Source organism: Myotis brandtii, unplaced genomic scaffold (genome assembly GCF_000412655.1).
Source record: "Myotis brandtii unplaced genomic scaffold, ASM41265v1 scaffold253, whole genome shotgun sequence".
Taxonomy (NCBI): domain Eukaryota; kingdom Metazoa; phylum Chordata; class Mammalia; order Chiroptera; family Vespertilionidae; genus Myotis; species Myotis brandtii.
Genome location: NW_005359590.1, coordinates 87,928 through 106,087, shown reverse-complemented (window position 1 = coordinate 106,087; position 18,160 = coordinate 87,928). Strand labels below are relative to the sequence as shown.

General features: G+C 35.8%; 1 protein-coding gene and 1 long non-coding RNA gene across 3 annotated transcripts in view; both read right to left on the bottom strand.

Annotated features, from left to right (window-relative positions):
* Positions 1-1,776: 1,776 nt before the first annotated feature.
* Positions 1,777-18,160, bottom strand: part of DDHD1 (DDHD domain containing 1) — a 57,657-nt gene continuing 41,273 nt past the window's right edge. The window contains exons 8-11 of one of the 2 annotated variants that reach the window (XM_014540986.1): positions 15,338-15,487; positions 13,271-13,523; positions 12,093-12,284; positions 1,777-4,435 (exon numbers count right to left, since the gene is read on the bottom strand). In XM_014540986.1, the coding sequence (XP_014396472.1) occupies positions 4,254-4,435; positions 12,093-12,284; positions 13,271-13,523; positions 15,338-15,487 (777 nt within the window). In that variant the 3' untranslated portion in view covers positions 1,777-4,253. The remainder of the gene's footprint in view (positions 4,436-12,092; positions 12,285-13,270; positions 13,524-15,337; positions 15,488-18,160) is intronic. The other variant, XM_005867873.2, reaches the window with a different exon arrangement.
* Positions 5,575-7,617, bottom strand: LOC106726360. Its single transcript, XR_001362421.1, has 2 exons — positions 7,095-7,617; positions 5,575-6,874 (listed from the first exon to the last, which is right to left on the bottom strand). It is a non-coding gene; the product is annotated as an uncharacterized LOC106726360 (long non-coding RNA).

Sequence of the window (18,160 nt, the reverse complement as noted above, 5' to 3'; positions counted from 1 at the left end):
TACCCCTTCCAGCTCCAGAATCCTGCTGTTCATGATATTCTTCCTTGGAGACTCCACCACTTCCCCCCTTTCTGTTGTGTAGTCAGTCTTTCATTGAATCTTTGGGCTGAACCTAATGTACTATCCCATCACTTTCCTTTTCATGACCTCTACGTTATTTAAATGCTCGCATGGAACTAAAATAGGGTGTGCAGCGTGGTGGCTCAGTGGTTGAGCGATTCCTATCAGGGCATATGCCCAGGTTGTGAGCTCAATCCCCAGTGTGGGGCATTCAGGAGGCAGCCAATTAATGGTTCTCTCTCATCATTGATATTTCTACCTCTCTCCCTCTCCTTTCCTCTCTGAAATCAATAAAAATATATTTTAAAAAAACAACAGGGTTGGACTAGATGACCTCTAAAATTTGTTCTAACACTGAAATTTTAAGATTTTTGGAAAATGATCACAAACATCCACTCAAGTATGAAACAGGACATACATAACCGGGCTGTTCCCATCACAGCACGAATGTTTACAAACTGAGACCTTTGAGATGAAATCCTGTATCCTGCCATTCTGTATACTAGTACTACCCTAAGCTCAATACTATAAACATTTCCTTGGTAACTTCCTTCTGCCCTTGGCTGATGCAAAAGGAGAAATTAGGGAGATGGTGTGGGAGTTCCCTAGACTCATATCCTCGAGGTAACAGAGTTCAATGGGGATGCTTCCTGCCAAGTGTGCTCTCTGTTTTTCATGTAGGTAAAGGATTATAAAACGTTAGGGAACTATACATACTGCCCATACCTAACCACAAAAATATTTAATGCATGCGTTTCCAATTCAGCCAAGGCACCATCTGATTCCTGGCAGAGGCTGAGGCCTAGAGATGGCAGCAGAGCAAGATAAGAGGCAATTTGAGAATAACCGCAGAAGTCAACTATCCAATAGTCACACGGTTTAGTCAAATTCTAGTTCTCCAGTGTCTGATTGCCATATCCTCTTTGTACTTTGCCCTGACCCTTCTTTAACACCCCCCCTTTTTTTACCCTCATTTCCATGCTAACAAAAGATTATTTAAAAAAACAACAGTAAAACATACTCAAATTAGTTTCTGCCATTGTACCAAAGCCTTATTAGTAGCTGAAAAGACAGAAATATTAACTAACGTAATTAATCAAAGAGCAATTCACTAATTTCCCCTACTCCAGGCCTTCCAATGAAACCCCTGGGGTAGGTCCGACTCCACAGCAGTGCATGGGGGCACTGGCCGTGACACTGCACTGGCAACTTTTCTTTTCCTGTCTACTCTTCGCAGGAACACAGACCTGGGACGTGGGGTTTTGAACCAATGCCTTGGAGAGCAGGATGCTTCAGCCCGCAACAGAAACACAGCAAGGAAAAGAATGAATGTTTACATGTCACTGAGGGCTTCCATAGAACATGTTTAGTGTGAGAACTTTCAAAGGCTGACAGATGCAGTTTGACAGAAATAAATAAAACGTAAGATTCCTATGGCTTGCTTCACATATAAAGGAGTAGTTATTGGAAAAGAGTACACTTTGTAATTATGTTTTAAAACACAGTGACACTGGATTGTAAGTATAATTACTATTGAAAATAAAGTTATGAACTAAGAAAAGGCTTTTGCAAAAGCTAATTTTAAAGTAAAAATAAAGCAAGATTTAATCCAAAACATTCTCATTTTAAGTTTAAATAACCCTGGGGAATCTAACTGGATTAAAATTGAATGATCTAACCAGTATTCAGAAGAATCATCATAGCATATACACAAAATAGAGAATAAAATTTTAATGGTATCAAAAACAAATTTTTGGCCAATTTAGTACTTGCTGGAATAAAGTTGTAAAATGTTACTCAGTAACTGACTTAGCTTCTAAAGCCCGAATCATACATATTCTGTATATTACTTGAGATTACACAAGTACATTACATGATAACATGCAGACATAGAAACAAGAAGAGTACCGTGAAATCAGAATTGCCATCTCTGTTGATGAAGTAATGAACTGAAAACAAAACACCTGTCCAGTAATCTGGAATATCTCATTTTGAAAAGGGAGTTTTGAATGTTGTTCCTCTCAAGGATTCAAATTCCATGTGGTTAAGTTTGATTTTGTTTTCTGACTATGAAAAAAGGGAAACAGATATATTCCTACAGTTATGGAAATATAATTTTCTTTTTACTCAATATTAAACTTAAATGTTTGATAGACTTTCTTCTCAGGTAAAAAGGGCTCTTTGCACTCTAGTGGTTAAGAATGAATTCCTTAAAGCTCTTAGGCATTTGAGTGCCATACCACCCACAGCAACGTATGCTCAAGCACATTTAATAACAGTCATATGAGATGCGTTTAACTTTCCTGAGAACTAAGTTAGACCTAGGAAATAAGCGGGGTATGAAAATGACCTGAGTTCACAGGAATCTCTAAATTCAGAAGAGATTACTTCAGCTTTGCTAAGATCTCATCAAAAGCCTTTTAGAGCAAGGGTTTCTTAGTCACTTATTTGGTCATGGAGCCTTGGAATCTTTTTAAACATTAAAAAGGAGTGTTTTATGTTGTGCAAATTCAATGAAAGGCCAAAATAGACAAGAGGACTGATGGTGCTGAGTAAAACCTACAGGTAAGCCACAGATCCCACTGCCTTATAAAGAAAGAAGGAGAGATGTGCAATTGGCCAACTGTGCACCAGGCTAACGGTTTCTGGAAGCTAGAAAGATCCTTGTGCGGTAAGTGAAGACAGCACCTTAAGTGGAACCTAGTGGAAGCCACTCAGAAGTGAGGGATGGTTGTGGCAGAGACGGCTACTGATCCCCTCTAGGTGACTCTTCCTTTGTGTGTGAGAACCCAAGAACGTGTAAGACAAGCAGAGTAAAATATTAGCGTCAGCCATTTCTCCAAATTATGAATTGCAACTTCTGTTACTGTTTGCAAACTACTAAGAGGTAACCTGTGAATTATTAGTCACTGCTATCAAAGAATATGGTCTGGCTTCAATCTGAGCTCTTCTGATTTGCTCTGTTATCTAATTCAAGGCACTTTACATGTTTTGGTGCCTTAGTGTATTAACATGTAACATGAGAAAAACACTCATTTACTTACCTCGAGGAGCTACTACATAGATTACTGACTCTTAAAGCACTTTGAGCTCCTCAGATGAAAAGCACTGTGGAAATGATTAAGCTGAGGAAAACTCTTCTAATGCCTTGGAATTCTGATCTATTGTGCCTTATGTCTCAATCATGTTTTCTGAAACACTTTTAAAATAGAACCTGTTAGTGGCACTCTGTCCCTTTATATATGCTGTTTGGCACATAGATGTTTATATATTTAAAATAGTTGTCATACTCTTGATTCCAAAGAAGTTTACTAAATTTTCCAATAAAGTTAATGAAATGTACTCCTTGTGGAGTACTATGTTAAGTTTAGAAGACTTTAGTTTTCTCTGAGATACATGTGACATAATAAAAAGTTCTGTTTTTTTTTTCAAAATAATTCAACTAGTGTTATTTGTGTGAAACTACAAGTTTTTAATGAAAAAAAAATACTCAAGGTATGCCACAGTGTCTAAATATTCATCTGAAGAGTACAAAGATGACGTTCTGAAAAAAAAGGTCTTAACACTTTAGAAAATAAATGTTTTTCTTAAATTGTTCAAAGAAAACATTTTAAAAAGTAATGTTTCATACATTGAAATAAAGCAATTTGTCAGAGATAATAAATTATAAATACAGTAGTCCAAATATTGTTTCTTTTTTAGCATTAGTTTTGCTACAAGTTAAATTCAAAACATTAAATGTTATACTCTTCTTTCAAAGGAATTGTGGAAATCTAAAACAATGATACCACCTTATGATCTTTACATAGAATATACTACATCATGACCATTTTAGACTTATAACATATTTTGGTTAATACATTATATTCGACCCATTAATATGCCTTTATATTTGGGAGAAATTAGATTGCGATTTATAACCTTGAAGTTCACCCAAATGTTCCTTACTTCCAAGTCTTGCTTGATTCTCTGCAGGGGGTTCTATCAGACTCATAATTAAAATGATGAAAATTGTAAATTACTTCTTTTGGACTGAAAAATGTCTTGTTTTTAAATAAAATAAAGTGCTTTTAAATTCAAATATTTCTTGCTCTAAACAAAACTGAAACATACTTAAACCTGAAATCTGTATCTTGACACACATATTTTAATAGAAAAAAATCATTATTGGGCCATTAATGTCCTTCACAAGTTCAAATTGGATCTAAATCGGGTTTTGCATTATTATCGTGCTCATGTTTGTACATGAAGGTTAAAAGAAAGAGGGCAACATCCAAGGATGACCAATAGGCAGTATGTGACGTGACAGCTGACCAATAGCGGCTCTCCACAAGTCCTTCTCTGAGTTCAAAGTCAATTCTGTGATCCAATTCCACTAAAAAAAAAATAAATAAAACAAACAAATAAATATTACAATAAAATAGGTTCCATATAGACTTATGAGTTGAGGATAAAAATTTAGCTAATAGAAGTGATTCTTCTAATGATAAATATGTATATATATTTTAAAGTGACTTTCCACTCTAATTACATGGGAAAAACACTCAGAAGAGCCTTATTACCTCAGGATTCTATGTGGTGAGTCCTTTCTTTGTGTGCCCAGGTTAATATGGAATAATAATTGAAGAAAACAAACAAAAATTCACTGCCAGGCCGGTGTGGCTTAGTGGTTGAGCGTCAGCCCATGAACAAGGAGGTCATGTTTCCATTCCTGGTCAAGGCACACGCCCGGGTTGCAGGATTGATCCCTAGTAGGGGGTGTGCAGGAGGCAGCCGATTGATGATGATTTTTCTCTCCCCCTCCCTTCTCTCTCTAAAATTAAAAATTTTTCACTTGGTATATTTAGGGTAAAACAAACTGGGCTCAAATGCTGGCTTTCCCTTGTGCCTAACCTGTAAAATAAGGAAAGCAGCCCTCCTGCAGAATTATGGGCCAGGCTTACATGCAGCAATAGCTGTGGGAGTGCAACAGGTCACTAATGGCCCCTCCAAGGCTCTGGGGGATACACTAGAACAGCGGTTCTCAACCTGTGGGTCGCGACCCCTTTGGCGGTTGAACAACCTTTCACAGGGGTCGCCTAAGACCATCCTGCATAACAGATATTTACATTACGATTCATAACAGTAGCAACATTACAGTTATGAAGTAGCAACGAAAATAATTTTATGGTTGGGTCACAACATGAGGAACTGTATTTAAAGGGCCAGAAGGTTGAGAACCACTGCACTAGAAGATAACCATCTTTTTACAGTGCCACAGTTTTCTTCCCCACTTGGCAGTTTAGATTTTGTCCAGTTAACAGAGCCTAACATGGGGAACATACATTTGCTCAATAAATGTCTGCTGTGGCTGGGAACGTTAAACTGGGAGGAAGAGTGCTGATTCTTGGGAGGAAGGACTTCCTTTATAACAATGCTGCACTCAACGATTCAGTGAATTTAATCAAATCTTTTCTAAAATCCACAGAAAGTCCTATAATACCTGTTAGAGAAAAAAATCACAACAAATCAAGATTATAGGAAAATTTCAATCAATTCATTTAATAAATCCTTAGAGAAAAGACACTTAGAAAATTGGTATTTTGATCTTCAGGAACTAACTCTTTTAAAATTGTGAGTGAGCCATACAGTCAGTATTTTGAAGGGTCCATCTTCAAAACAAAAAACACCCAAGTTACTACCACTCACATTCAAAGTCTGCTCTTTGTCCAGAGCCAGAGGATGTGAAAAGTGAAAACTGGCAAAAATTGAGGAGGAGGTTGGAGAAAAGTTGGGTTTTGTTTTATACTGGGACTTTGTTAATTGCATGTAGAAAACCACATCATTCTAGAGAATAATTTCATTTAAATGTTTAGCAAATACTTATTTTAACAATATTTTGTGACAATACCTTTTGGTGACTTAAAAATGCATCTACAGTTGTTATTTTTCCTTTTTTAATTTTAATTTTAGAGAGAGAGGAAGGGAGAGAAAAACATCAATTTTTAGTTCTACTTACTTACACATTAATTGGTTGATTCTTATATGTGCCCTGACTGGGGATCGAACCTTCAACCCTGGCGTGTGGGGACAACATTCTAACAACTGAGCTATCTGGCCAGGGCTACAGTTGTTACTTTTCTATTCAATTGTTCTTTTCTGACAAGAAATGTCCATGGATCCATCTATGCATTCTCAAGTAAGGTTTACACTTCAACAGCACAAAATACCAATTAGTTATTAAACCATTTGTAAGATATATCAACATAGGCTTTTATAAGGTTTTTTTAAACTGTTATTTTCCTCATTTAAATTATAATAAGCTAACCCATAAATTAGAAATAGTTGAAAGCCGTATGTGGAACTGTGGAGTAGTAATGTCTGCATCTTTTATCTTCTGTATTCCATGTGACATTGTAGGTACATTCTGGCACAACAGACAGGAAGATGATAAAAGAGGAAACTGGAATTCTCAAGCATGATGAGAAAGAGTCAAGGTGAAGTTAGTTATAAAGGGAAAGGAGAAACAGAAGAAATGGGAAAGCTATGAATGAATAGTGGTGAAAACCACCTAATAACTTCTAAGAATTCCCTTTAAAATGCCACTGTAGAAAATCTTACTAGTCTAACTAGTCTTAAGTTGAATTGTGTTTTAAAGTTAGAGTGTGAGACTTTTCTTGTTATAACAAGTGTTATTGGCTCCACTTTAATATTATGTACCTAAAATTTATTCTTACTATGCTATTCTTATGTGCAACACTGCCTTTCATATATTAGACACTGAAATGCCTAATTTAATTGTTACCCTATTATATGCCCTTGTTATTCTTATCACCTAGACCAGCCGTGGGTAAACTACGGCCCGCGGGCCGGATCCGGCCCGTTTGAAATGAATAAAACTAAAAAAAAAAAGATGTACCCTTTTATGTAATGATGTTTACTTTGAATTTATATTAGTTCACACAAACACTCCATCCATGCTTTTGTTCCAGCCCTCCGGTCCAGTTTAAGAACCCATTGTGGCCCTCGAGTCAAAAAGTTTGCCCACCCCTGACCTAGACTCTAGGGACTTTAATAATTGTTAACTGACTGGCCCTCCCTATCCCTTTCTATTTATCTTAATGTGTCCCTACCAAATGGGATCTAGGTAGCCAGCTTGTACCTGATGAAACTGTTTGTCTTGCACCTTCCTTAAACAGTTTACCCCAGGCAGTCTGGCTGCTGGTGTGGTTAACCTCACATTTGTGTTGATTCTGCAGGTGGATGGATAAAATTAGATGGGCTTATGTCTCACCTTCTCTCTCCTGTGTATAGAGATTTCCCAAGGGACTGAGATTCTACAGGACAGCACCATTCTATACAGGGTGGGGAAAAGTAGGTTTATAGTTGTGAATATGCAAAAACAGTTTATTCTTGTATTAGTATTTATTAATTATTGCACTGTTTTCCATACAAACAACTGTACACCTACTTTAGTTCCACTCTGTATGTGCTGTGAGATGTCTTGCCCAAAGTGGGCCCAAATCTACCTGGAATTGCCATGGACCTACTTTCCTATTATCTATATAATAAAAGCCCAGCGACCGTTATGGTGGAATGACCAGAACAACTGTTCACTATGATGTGCACTGACCACCAGGGAGCAGACGCTCAATGCAGGAGCTGCCCCCTGGTGGTCAGTGTGCTCCCACAGCTGGAGCACTGCTCAGCCAGAAGCCAGGCTCACGGCTGGCAAGTGCAGCAGCAGTGGCGGGAGCCTCTCCCACCTCCACGGCAGTGAGCCGAGTGGTAATGAGCAGTGAGCAGGCGGGTGGTAAGGAGCAAGGAGTCCTAGACTGCAAGAGGGCGCAGGCCAGGCTGAGGGACCACCCCCTTCCAGTGCACAGATTTCATGCACCGGGCCTCTAGTTACCATATAAAGAATAGGCAGCATAACACAGCATAGTAGTTTTTCCCTAGTTTCTCTCACTGAGTTAGGTCAAAGAGAAAAAAGAACATAAAATCGTCACTTTGTCCTCCTTTCTCTTTCTTGGATGACTAAGTGCTAGAATTCTCCTATTCACAAAGAAAAGAATGAGATTCCTGAACAGCTGAAGAGAAGTAAAAATGAGAAAAAAATGTTGGCTTTTAATAATCATCAGCAGTTTGCTTATATGCTTTAAAACATGGATTATTTTCTTTCCTGGGGAGTCATGCAGATGAACACATTTCCTCCCCTACTCCCCAAAGCAAATGTCTGCAGTCTACACCAGTGTGAAGGGAAGTGTCCTCAGTGCTGTGCTTAGATTAGTGGTCTAACGGCTTATGGAGTTGGGAAGGCTTTAAGACAATGGATATAACGGCTGCTTGAATGCAGGACAAATGTATGAGTAGATTGATTTTCCTTTCTCCAACTAAATATGCAAAAAGCACACATTGAATTATTTCTTTACGTAAATAACAATTACATGAGCAGAGACCAGAGTGAGCACTTTCATAAGCTCATTTCTTGAGGGGAATTCACTGAGTTAGATCAACACAAACTGTGGCTAGGGAGAAACAAGCACAAACAAAATGAAATCAGCTTGTTATACTAAAACAGTTTTGAAACTTGTATCAAGTAAGAGTTGTTTTGAAAACAGAAAAAAAAGTAAGCAATTAAATACAGAAATTATAAATTTAGATAGATATAGTTAAAACATCCAAAGAAAAACCTGTAACGTCTTTTGTTAAAGACAAAATACACTATTTAAAAAAAAAATGGAAAAAGTAAGGAGTTGTGGAAAAAGGAATGAAAAGTTAATTGATAAAAATAATTTAAACTGCCAATATTAATCCTTCATGATATTTAGAATCTGCTGAAAGAGAATGAAAACATCTCTTGCATCCAATACTAATTTTTTTAAGCAAATCTACCTTTCAAAAGAATATTAAATACAGGGTGTCTTAAAAAATGTATACACACTTTGAATAATTTAAAATGCAGTGTTTATTAAAATACATTTTATTTTCAAAATTGAGCTATCAGCTATTAAAGTATGTATACATTTTTTGGGGACACCCTATATTTGTACTGAAACGAGATAACAGCTATGAAATACTTAGTATCAGCCCTAAGTGGTAGTGTTACTAATATCTGAAATAGCTAGATATAACTACATCCTTGATGCTATGAAAACCTTTTACATCTAGTGTAGTACATAAAAAGTATAGTGAAGCCTTTAGGACAACAGAGAAGGAAAAAATGGCTTATGCTTTTCTCCCTCTCTAAAAGGTTCCTTCTCTGTAGGAGTATATATGAGTATCATATATTTTAGCACATAAGGCACTAATCAACAGTTGGGTTTCAGGATCACTACCATTTAAGATTAGAAAATACATACTAGAAAGTACATATAAAATAGTGTATAGGCTGATTTCATAGGAGAAGTAATTCAATTTTCCAATGAGCAGAACTCTCTAAGTAGATCATTTTCATAGTATTCTGAATGCTATTCCTAACGTATACCATACCGAGGGTATTATCTTTATTCTGCATTACATTTTCCGGAAAAAGAAGATGTGGGAGATTTAAGAACGACTCCTGAAGTCTGAAATCTGTGAAAAAAAAACACAAGATGCTGTAAAGTATTGGCTGATAGCTATAAATGGCCTTCAATGATGCAGTGGCCAAAAGTTAGAACAGTCCTCCCAAATAAGCCGACTGAACCTAGCATACATAAAGAAGTACACATTTTGATGTTTGTAAAGATTTCCTTCATGGAAAATGTAAGCCTAATTAATTTTGAAATATAATGTCATAATCTGTTAACATCCAGATACCCCCAAAATGTATAGTTCATTTAAGTTCTGATATAGAGGGAAAACAATGCTAAAAGAAACAGACCTTTCTTTTTCATGTTACAAACACGGGGGAGCATAAGAAATGAAGTAGTGAAACCACTAGGAATAAACCTAGACTTTTTAAAAAGAAATGAAGAATAGTTAGTGCCATCAACTTGATGACAACTGATAGAACTTACTCTTCAAAGAGAGAAACCCTGATTGATCTCAAAGCCTGTGTCCATCTTACCTTCAAAGAAAGAGAGAATCAAAGTTGGTAGCTTCAGAATAAAGGTTATGGAGAAGAACCAAGGCAATGAAGGTGAGCAGAAAGAAGGAAAGAAGCCAGAATTACCTAATCACAATAACCAAATTCAAAAAGGAAGACTTGAGCAAGTTTTATGATTTGCAAGAGACAGCCAAAATAGCAATTAAGACTTAAGAAATTTGTTTCAATCTGGATTACACAGAAGAATATATCTTTGAAGCAAGTCCAAGAATTAGTAAGGCAAATCTTGAGGATTTGATTTAAAAGACAGAATTCTACTATAGGAGTAGTGGTCCAATTTTAATAGTTATATCTATATCTAGAGATGAATATATGCAACTAAGATTCATGATTATCTCAGATTTAATTGTGTGTATAGTTGACAAGAAATTTACCATTAGGCCCTAACAAAGAATTTATATATAAGAATAACAGCAAATGTATTTTGTTAAGCTATCAAAATAAATGATGCAGTACAGCTAAGCACCTCTATTCACTGGTGTCCTGAAAGAATAGGTTTCTCTCTTACCATTTTGAATATTACTATGTTAAAAAACAAACAAACACTAAAGAATAGTTTTCCTCCCTCAGATTCTATAGATTCTCTCTGTCTTCATCATCCTTTCTCTTGTGCTACATACGCTGCTCTTTTTGTTCCCTCATTCATCCCACTATTTACTAGCTCTTTGTTGTGCGTTAACATTATGAGGAATTGTGACTTTTTACCTATCCTGTCACAAAATTCTTTTAGAAAAATTATTTTGCCTCAGGAGTTTTCTTTAAACATCTGCATGTTACAACACACTTCTGTATTTTCACAATCACAATCCTGATATTAAGTAGAAGTGAGAGCTTAAGTCACCAATATCTTGCAAGAACATACAAAATTTGTACAAATATCAAAGTATAAAATGAATTTTCTAGGCAGTATTCAAAAGGCTTGCAATTAAAGAATTTCCAGTACTTAGAATCTGACAAAGATAAGATCAAGTTAAAAAAAAATGCTATTAGTCTAAATAGAAATGTCCAATGTCCAGGATAATTAATCCTGGGGTGGGGTTCAGTTGGAGAAAGATCCAGCCTCTAGGAGGCCACAACTGAGCTTCCTTCTAAGCATGTTTTACGGATGGCAATGCTGGCCATTTTGAAATTCAGAGCAGCAGACACAGTAAGAAAACAAGTCTTAAAGTATCCGAAATAAAATGTTTAAACATCTTTAGAGAAAGTTTTTCTCTTCACATAGTTACAGAAGGAAGTAGGCTAGTTTCAGAATCTACATTTCCTTATATAAACTAATGGAAAAATAGGACTTGACTTTTTAGTCTTATTTTACTGGACACTTAAAAGTGAGGGTCAAGTTTAGACCCTTGGAAGTAAATATATACTAAGTAAGTTTTTCACAACAATTCACGATTTTAGACCTTTTAAATCCACTGGAAAAAAATTGAACATAGCTCCATTCCAATGCCATGTCCAGAATAAACTATCCATTCATTCACTCATTTCTTGAGTACCTGCTTTGCACTAGTAGTGGGGCTAGAACTGGAGGCCATGGTTTTAGTATCGGGTTGGATAAAAGAACAGTGGGATAAGTAGCAGAATGGCTTTGGCATAGTGGTTTTTAAAAAGTATCAAGAGTAGATACAGCATAGGTTTAATGCAACTACATGAATTTGAGAAGACCATGTTTTTAAAAATCTACTTTATAAAAACCAGGGGGTGCTTACCTCAGAGAGATTTGTTTTATGCTTGATGCTTAAGACCCCCATGCCATAATAATGCCAATGATTATTATTAATTCACCAATGCAGAGAATAAAACTGCATTTACCTGGGAGTAGTCTTAAAAATATAAGCAACAGAAATGGATTTTTTTCTTTAAAAGCTTTAGATTTTAGAGTTGACTGCCTGTGTTAATATCATAATCCTCTCTGCTCTCCTCAATTTGAAAAAAGATACAGCATAAAAAAACAGTATGAACTAACATGCAGAATCAAGAAAGCCAGAACTGCTATGTGGAAGGGTCTGTGTTGCCACAGTGGTAGTAGGAGGTGAGGCAACTGGCTTCTTCTCGTCTTCCATTGAGTCTTTTGGTGTCTCAGATGGCTGTGCAGTAGATGAACGTCCAAACCTTGAGAACAACATTCCTCCAAGTCCCTTTCCAATGCTAGCAGCCCCTGCATTTCACAAAACAGGGCAGTCATTCTGCTGAATTACACCACATACCAAGCCAAAGAGCACCACCCATAATTATAGCCAACTGGCAGAGGCACCAAGCTCTAGTCATGTTTTTCCAGAGTGGGAACATAAAAAAGTTACAATTTATATTGTAGGTTTCTAAATAAAACTGGTGTTGAACAGAAAGAGAATGTAAAAACTCTAAAAATATAGCTTACAAAAGAATAAAGATTCTATTTTACTCAAGTGATCATTATTTATTAAAGTATTTGGTAAAATTAGAAATACACGACACGGGCATATATTTACTGTTGATATGCTTAATACTGAAGTTAGATGGATATGTAATAAAAAGTTATCAATAAAAAATCTGTATGATAAAGTGACATAGCAATTAAACCAGCAGGTAAAGCCTATTTAGAGTGCCATCTTGTGGCATTTTATATTAAGGCAACTTATAACCAAAAGCAATGGACAAATTCAAGTGGCACATTATTGAACTCCAGTGCTACACCAAATATTGTAGCTGTAATGGAGAGCATTCAGAGACAAATTAAATATCCTTGTTGCCCTCAGGAAGGACACAATTTAAGAGACTTTTGGGACATGGATCAGAGAACTAGATGGCAGGGGCACCCTTACAACTCAAGTACCTTCTCATTTCACAGATAAGGAAGCATTAAGATCTATGGGACTTGCCCAAGATCTCACAGGAAGTAGTAGGGCCAAGTTAAAATGAGGGACTTGATCCTCAGACCCTTGTGCATTCAGCTATTTCGCATCTAAAATTATAGGATTGGATCTAATTAGAGAAGTTCAAGGTTTTTGGCCCTCAAATATGAACAGCGAGAGGGCAGTTATTTCTAAACACATGGGTTAACTGTTGATTGGTTTGTAATACATAGAATAATTCCAAATACCCCAAATTTAATGCCTGAATAAAAAGTATTTATATTCATTGATAGGAATACTGAAGCGAAATTACCTAAGATGCTTGCTTTGCCTATATTTGTTATAGATTCTCCATAGTGTCGGCGAGGCAAGACAGGTGAGGTCACAGGGCTTGGTATTGTGGAAATGCCTTCATTCTCTGAAACGGAGGTAGATTCTTTGCATGGATGGAGAAAGCTGGGCTTCATATGCTCATATGGTAAAGGATTGGAAGTATTATACCAGTGAATCTGGACAGGTGAAATGTTGCTGTAGTGTTTCAGTATTAACGGTTCTAACCTATAAGCCTTGATTAAAAAACAAACAAACCACAACATTAAGGCTCAGATTTTAGTAAACTCTATTTATTCTTATTCTACTGCATGCTCAGCAGACCTCAGGGAATTTTTAAAAACCTGATATTTCTAACATGTATTTCCCATTTGTTCACTCTTAATAATATGTAGTTGGTCTAATATTTCCTTAATGATGGGACTATAAAAAAACAGAGTTAGTCTAGGATAATAGTTCCCAGAGAAAAAAATTCATTTTTACTATGCCCTGACATCATCTAACAGATTAATTTTAGTCTCACAAACAAAGCGGAAGCAGTCACGAGTAAACTGGAACACAGTAAATAAGGGCAATTATTACTAACTTAGAAGCTCTTAGTAAACCCCACTTTCAAATACATTAACATAGTAACACACAAATTAGATCCCAATAGAAGACTATTTGTCTCCTGTGAAGTGGAGGCGATACAGCAGAAATGGCAATGGATTTGGTGTCAGTATTCCCCGAGTTCATATTCTAGCCTGTCACAAGGTCTCAGTCTCAGTTTCCTGAGCTGTAGAAAGGCAATAACACTTCCTACCTCACAAGGATGCTGGAAATAGATAATGGTTGTACAAACTGCCTAGCACAGTTATGACATAAACACTAAAAAAGCATTACTTAAAAAAAATCACAAAAAACTATAAAATGAATAATAAAAATAATTTATATTAACGAAATGAGTTTGGAACCCTCCTTTATAATGGAACAAACTTTAACATTATACAAAGAACACTGAAAGCTCAGAGTTCACCTATGAACTCAAGTTCACTTTCAAGTTATAAAAATAATGAGTAAAATGAATGTATATTAATGAAATACGGAACATCTAGCTAGATGTTTCCATATATATTAGTTAATCCTAACCCATAAAGTAAACATTATCATCTACATTATATAGATAAGAAACAGTTTCTGAAGTGACTTGGGCCAAGACTGTGCAGTCTGTATTTAAGCCTTATATTAGATTCCAGTTCAGTTAAATTTATTTCTTAAAGATAGCAGTTTTGATTCTTTAACATATGGGCAATTTTCTAAAATTCTAGTGTTTAGTCAGTGTTTTATTTATTTGGTATTAGCTAACAATCTTTTAAAAGACTTTACACAATTATATAAATCTATTTTTCAGAATGCTACTTAAAATAGTTTGTTTTAATTTTAGGTATATCTAGCCTAGTCCCCCAAAAGATTTAAGGAATCATTTTTTTTTTCATCTGAAAAATGATGCATCAAACTGTTTACCTGGATGCAAGACCCTTGGACTGTTTGTATTAAACAAATTATTTACAACAGAACATGTAAAAATCCAAAATTTTATAATCCCACCAGGCTAAACCAAACTCTTCCACCTTTTCATGTTTTAATACATAATATTTAAATATTTTCACTTCTAAGAGGATCTACCACATACATTTCATATTGTAGCATATTTTAGAGAAAAACAGTTAAAGTGGGATTCTCAAAATTTATGATTGCTAGGTTATTGGCCTTACAACTGCTTATGGTTTGAAAGTACAGAAGATTCTCATCCCTTGTATTAGTTATCAAGATAATATTTTTACATTATACTCTTATACTATAAGTACAACATAAACAGGTCATCTCTAAGGTATTTTACTTCCTGAGTCCCACATCATCCAAAACACAAATGTTTTAAAAATATGAACCTATGCAAATACAAAAGATAAATGAACTCTTTCTCATTAATTCAGTACCTAGCAGGATTTCTTACAGATTCTTTTAGGAACAATATAATATTGAGAGAAAAATGTCTATATGTGCAACTCACCACTGGATCTGTTGGGTGAAAAATATTTAGTAACCGGTTACAAATCTCTCTGGGCAAAATATGGTCTTGACTTCCAGTGTTCCCTGGGCGAATGCCACGCAATGCCAAAAATACTGCTAGTGGGGATCCCATGCAGAAGAAATTCTCAACCTGAAATATTAAAGCCATTGACAATTTTAAAAATGGTGAAGTGTTTTTCAACAGAATTTGAGCACAATAAAACAAGTGGTAAAATACAAATAAAATTATCTCCAAATATGTCTTTTTCTATGAGGTTTGTCTAGATGGCATCTGCATTATTTGTTAACTATATGCTAATCATTAGTTATCCTATACAATCTTCCTAGTAACAACTTCAAATATATCTTTCAATATAATAGAAAATGAAGAATGAGAATGATAAGGAGAAGATAATTCCGTTGTGTTTCTACACACTAATCAAAGATTTATTCAACTACTATTTTGTGTGAAGTAATATACTTGGTTCTATGGAGGATATAAAGACAAATATGGCAATGAGAGAAAAAGGGAGACATCTGTTATACTTTCAACAATAAAGATAAATTTTTAAGAAGATGAATAAGGCAGAGCTTCTGCACTCAGAGTTTATAATCTTATGTGAATGGCAGAATAAAATATATGCATAAGTTGGGGAAAGTATGCTATAAGACAGCAATTTGCAACCTTTTTCATCTCATGGCACACACAAACTAATTACTAAAATTCTGTGGTACACCAAAAATTAATTATATTTTTTTGCGGATCTGACAAAAAAAGGTATAATTTTGATTCATTCATACTGGACAGCTATTTTTCTGTTGGCTGTTGAGATTTTTTTAATCTGGCATTCTAAAGGAAAAGAGGTCAGTGCCTCTGACTAAACAGTTGGGTATTACATGTTTTAAAAATTCTTATGGCACACCGGTTGGAAATTGCTGCTTTATTAAAAGAACAAAGAAAGGAATAATTAATTCCAACTCTGAGGGCTTTACAAAGGAGGAAGCATTTGCATGGGCCAAAAAGATGAAAAGCATTTTCACAGTTGGGGTTGGATCACTGGAGATTAAAAAAAGGATGTTCCAAACTGATGGTACCACATGAACTAAAGCAGAGGCAGGAAAGAACCTGGTTTAATTTAAAGAACAGAAATAGTCTGATATGGTTGAAAAATTGGGTGTGGGGAAAATGTAACTTGGAGTGAGAGAATATTATAAAACCTTGGCAGTTTGACTAAGAAAGTTGGACTTAATTTATTTTATAGGTAGTGAAGGAGAATAGGATTTGATTCATGTTTTAGGACAGTGGTTCTCAACCTTCCTAATGCCGCAACCCTTTAATACAGTTCCTCATGTTGTGGTGACCCCCAATTTCACTGTTACAAATTGAACATAATTAAAGCATAGTGATTAATCACAAAAACAATATGTAATTATATATGTGTTTTCCGATGGTCTTAGGTGATCCCTGTGAAAGGGTCGTTCAACACCCAAAGGGGTCGTGATCCACAGGTTGAGAACCGCTGTTTTAGGTTAAATTAAAAAATTGAGAGGCTGGTGACTTGGAGACAAGGTAGGAAATTATTGAAAGAGTTTAGGCAAAAGATAATCTGAACCCAGGTAGGACTAGCTGTCCTGTGAGGGGCCAGGATGGAGTCAGCATGAATGGGTGGAGACATAAAAAGTTTGAGATATCTGTAACATCTCTAACAGGTAGATGAAAATTTAGGACAAGAGATATAGTCCTGTACATGTCACCATCCAAGTCTATGCGTTGCCATTATAGAAGTGATGTGTAAAACCAAAAGAATGGGAAAGATTGCTTAGGAAGCCCTAACTGATTTGGCTCGGGGGATAGTGTGTTGGCCTGCAGACTGAAGGGTCCCAGGTTCGATTCCGGTCAAGGACACATGCCTGGGTTGCAGGCTCGATCCCCAGTAGAGGGCATGCAGAAGGCAGCCGATCCATGATTCTCTCTCATCATTGATATTTCTATCTCTCTCTCCCTCTCCCTTCCTCTCTGAAATCAATAAAAATATATTTTTTAAAAAAGAAGATTGCTTAATTGCTTAGGAAGAGCACAGAGTAAAATGGCTTTAGACAGAACTATGAGGAATGTTTTCATTTGATTAGCTGGCAAAGGAGGAAAAAACTACAAAGGGAAGAGTGAAAGGAGAAAAAGAACCAGGAAAATGGTATCATGGAAGACAAGGGAGTATAGGGCTTCAAGAAAAATAGGGTGGTCAACTGCATTAGATTACATATAGAACGAAACACCTTTTCCTCCTAAATCCACCCTACCTCTCTCAGATGTTTCATATTTTGATGAGTGAGACATCCCAAATTTATCCTTCCCTCTAATCCCAAACATTGAAGAAGTCATTCCAACAGATTCTAACATTTCACCTCATTTCCTCTCATCTGGACTAGACTGTAACAGTGTCCCTTCAATTTTATACTATCTTTAATCCCTTCCCACAAAGCCTCTGGAGTGATTCTTCTTTTCTCCAGATGGAAAAAATGTATATGAATAAATATATATTTTGAAATGATACCTTTATGTTAAAGGAAATTTGAGAAAGTTTTTGTTTTTATTTGTTTCTAAGGAATTGAAGGCTGAAGAAAATTAACTTGTGTTAAGAAAAAATACATAATAAAAAGCATTTAAAATCAGAGTGACACAGATAAAAGCATCAATTTCTGAAAAAAATCAAGGTCATCTATGTCCTATCTAATAAAAGAGAAACATGCAAATTGACCATACCCCCGAACACTTCCCATTGGCTAATCAGCAGGATATGCAAATTAACTGCCAACCAAGATGGCG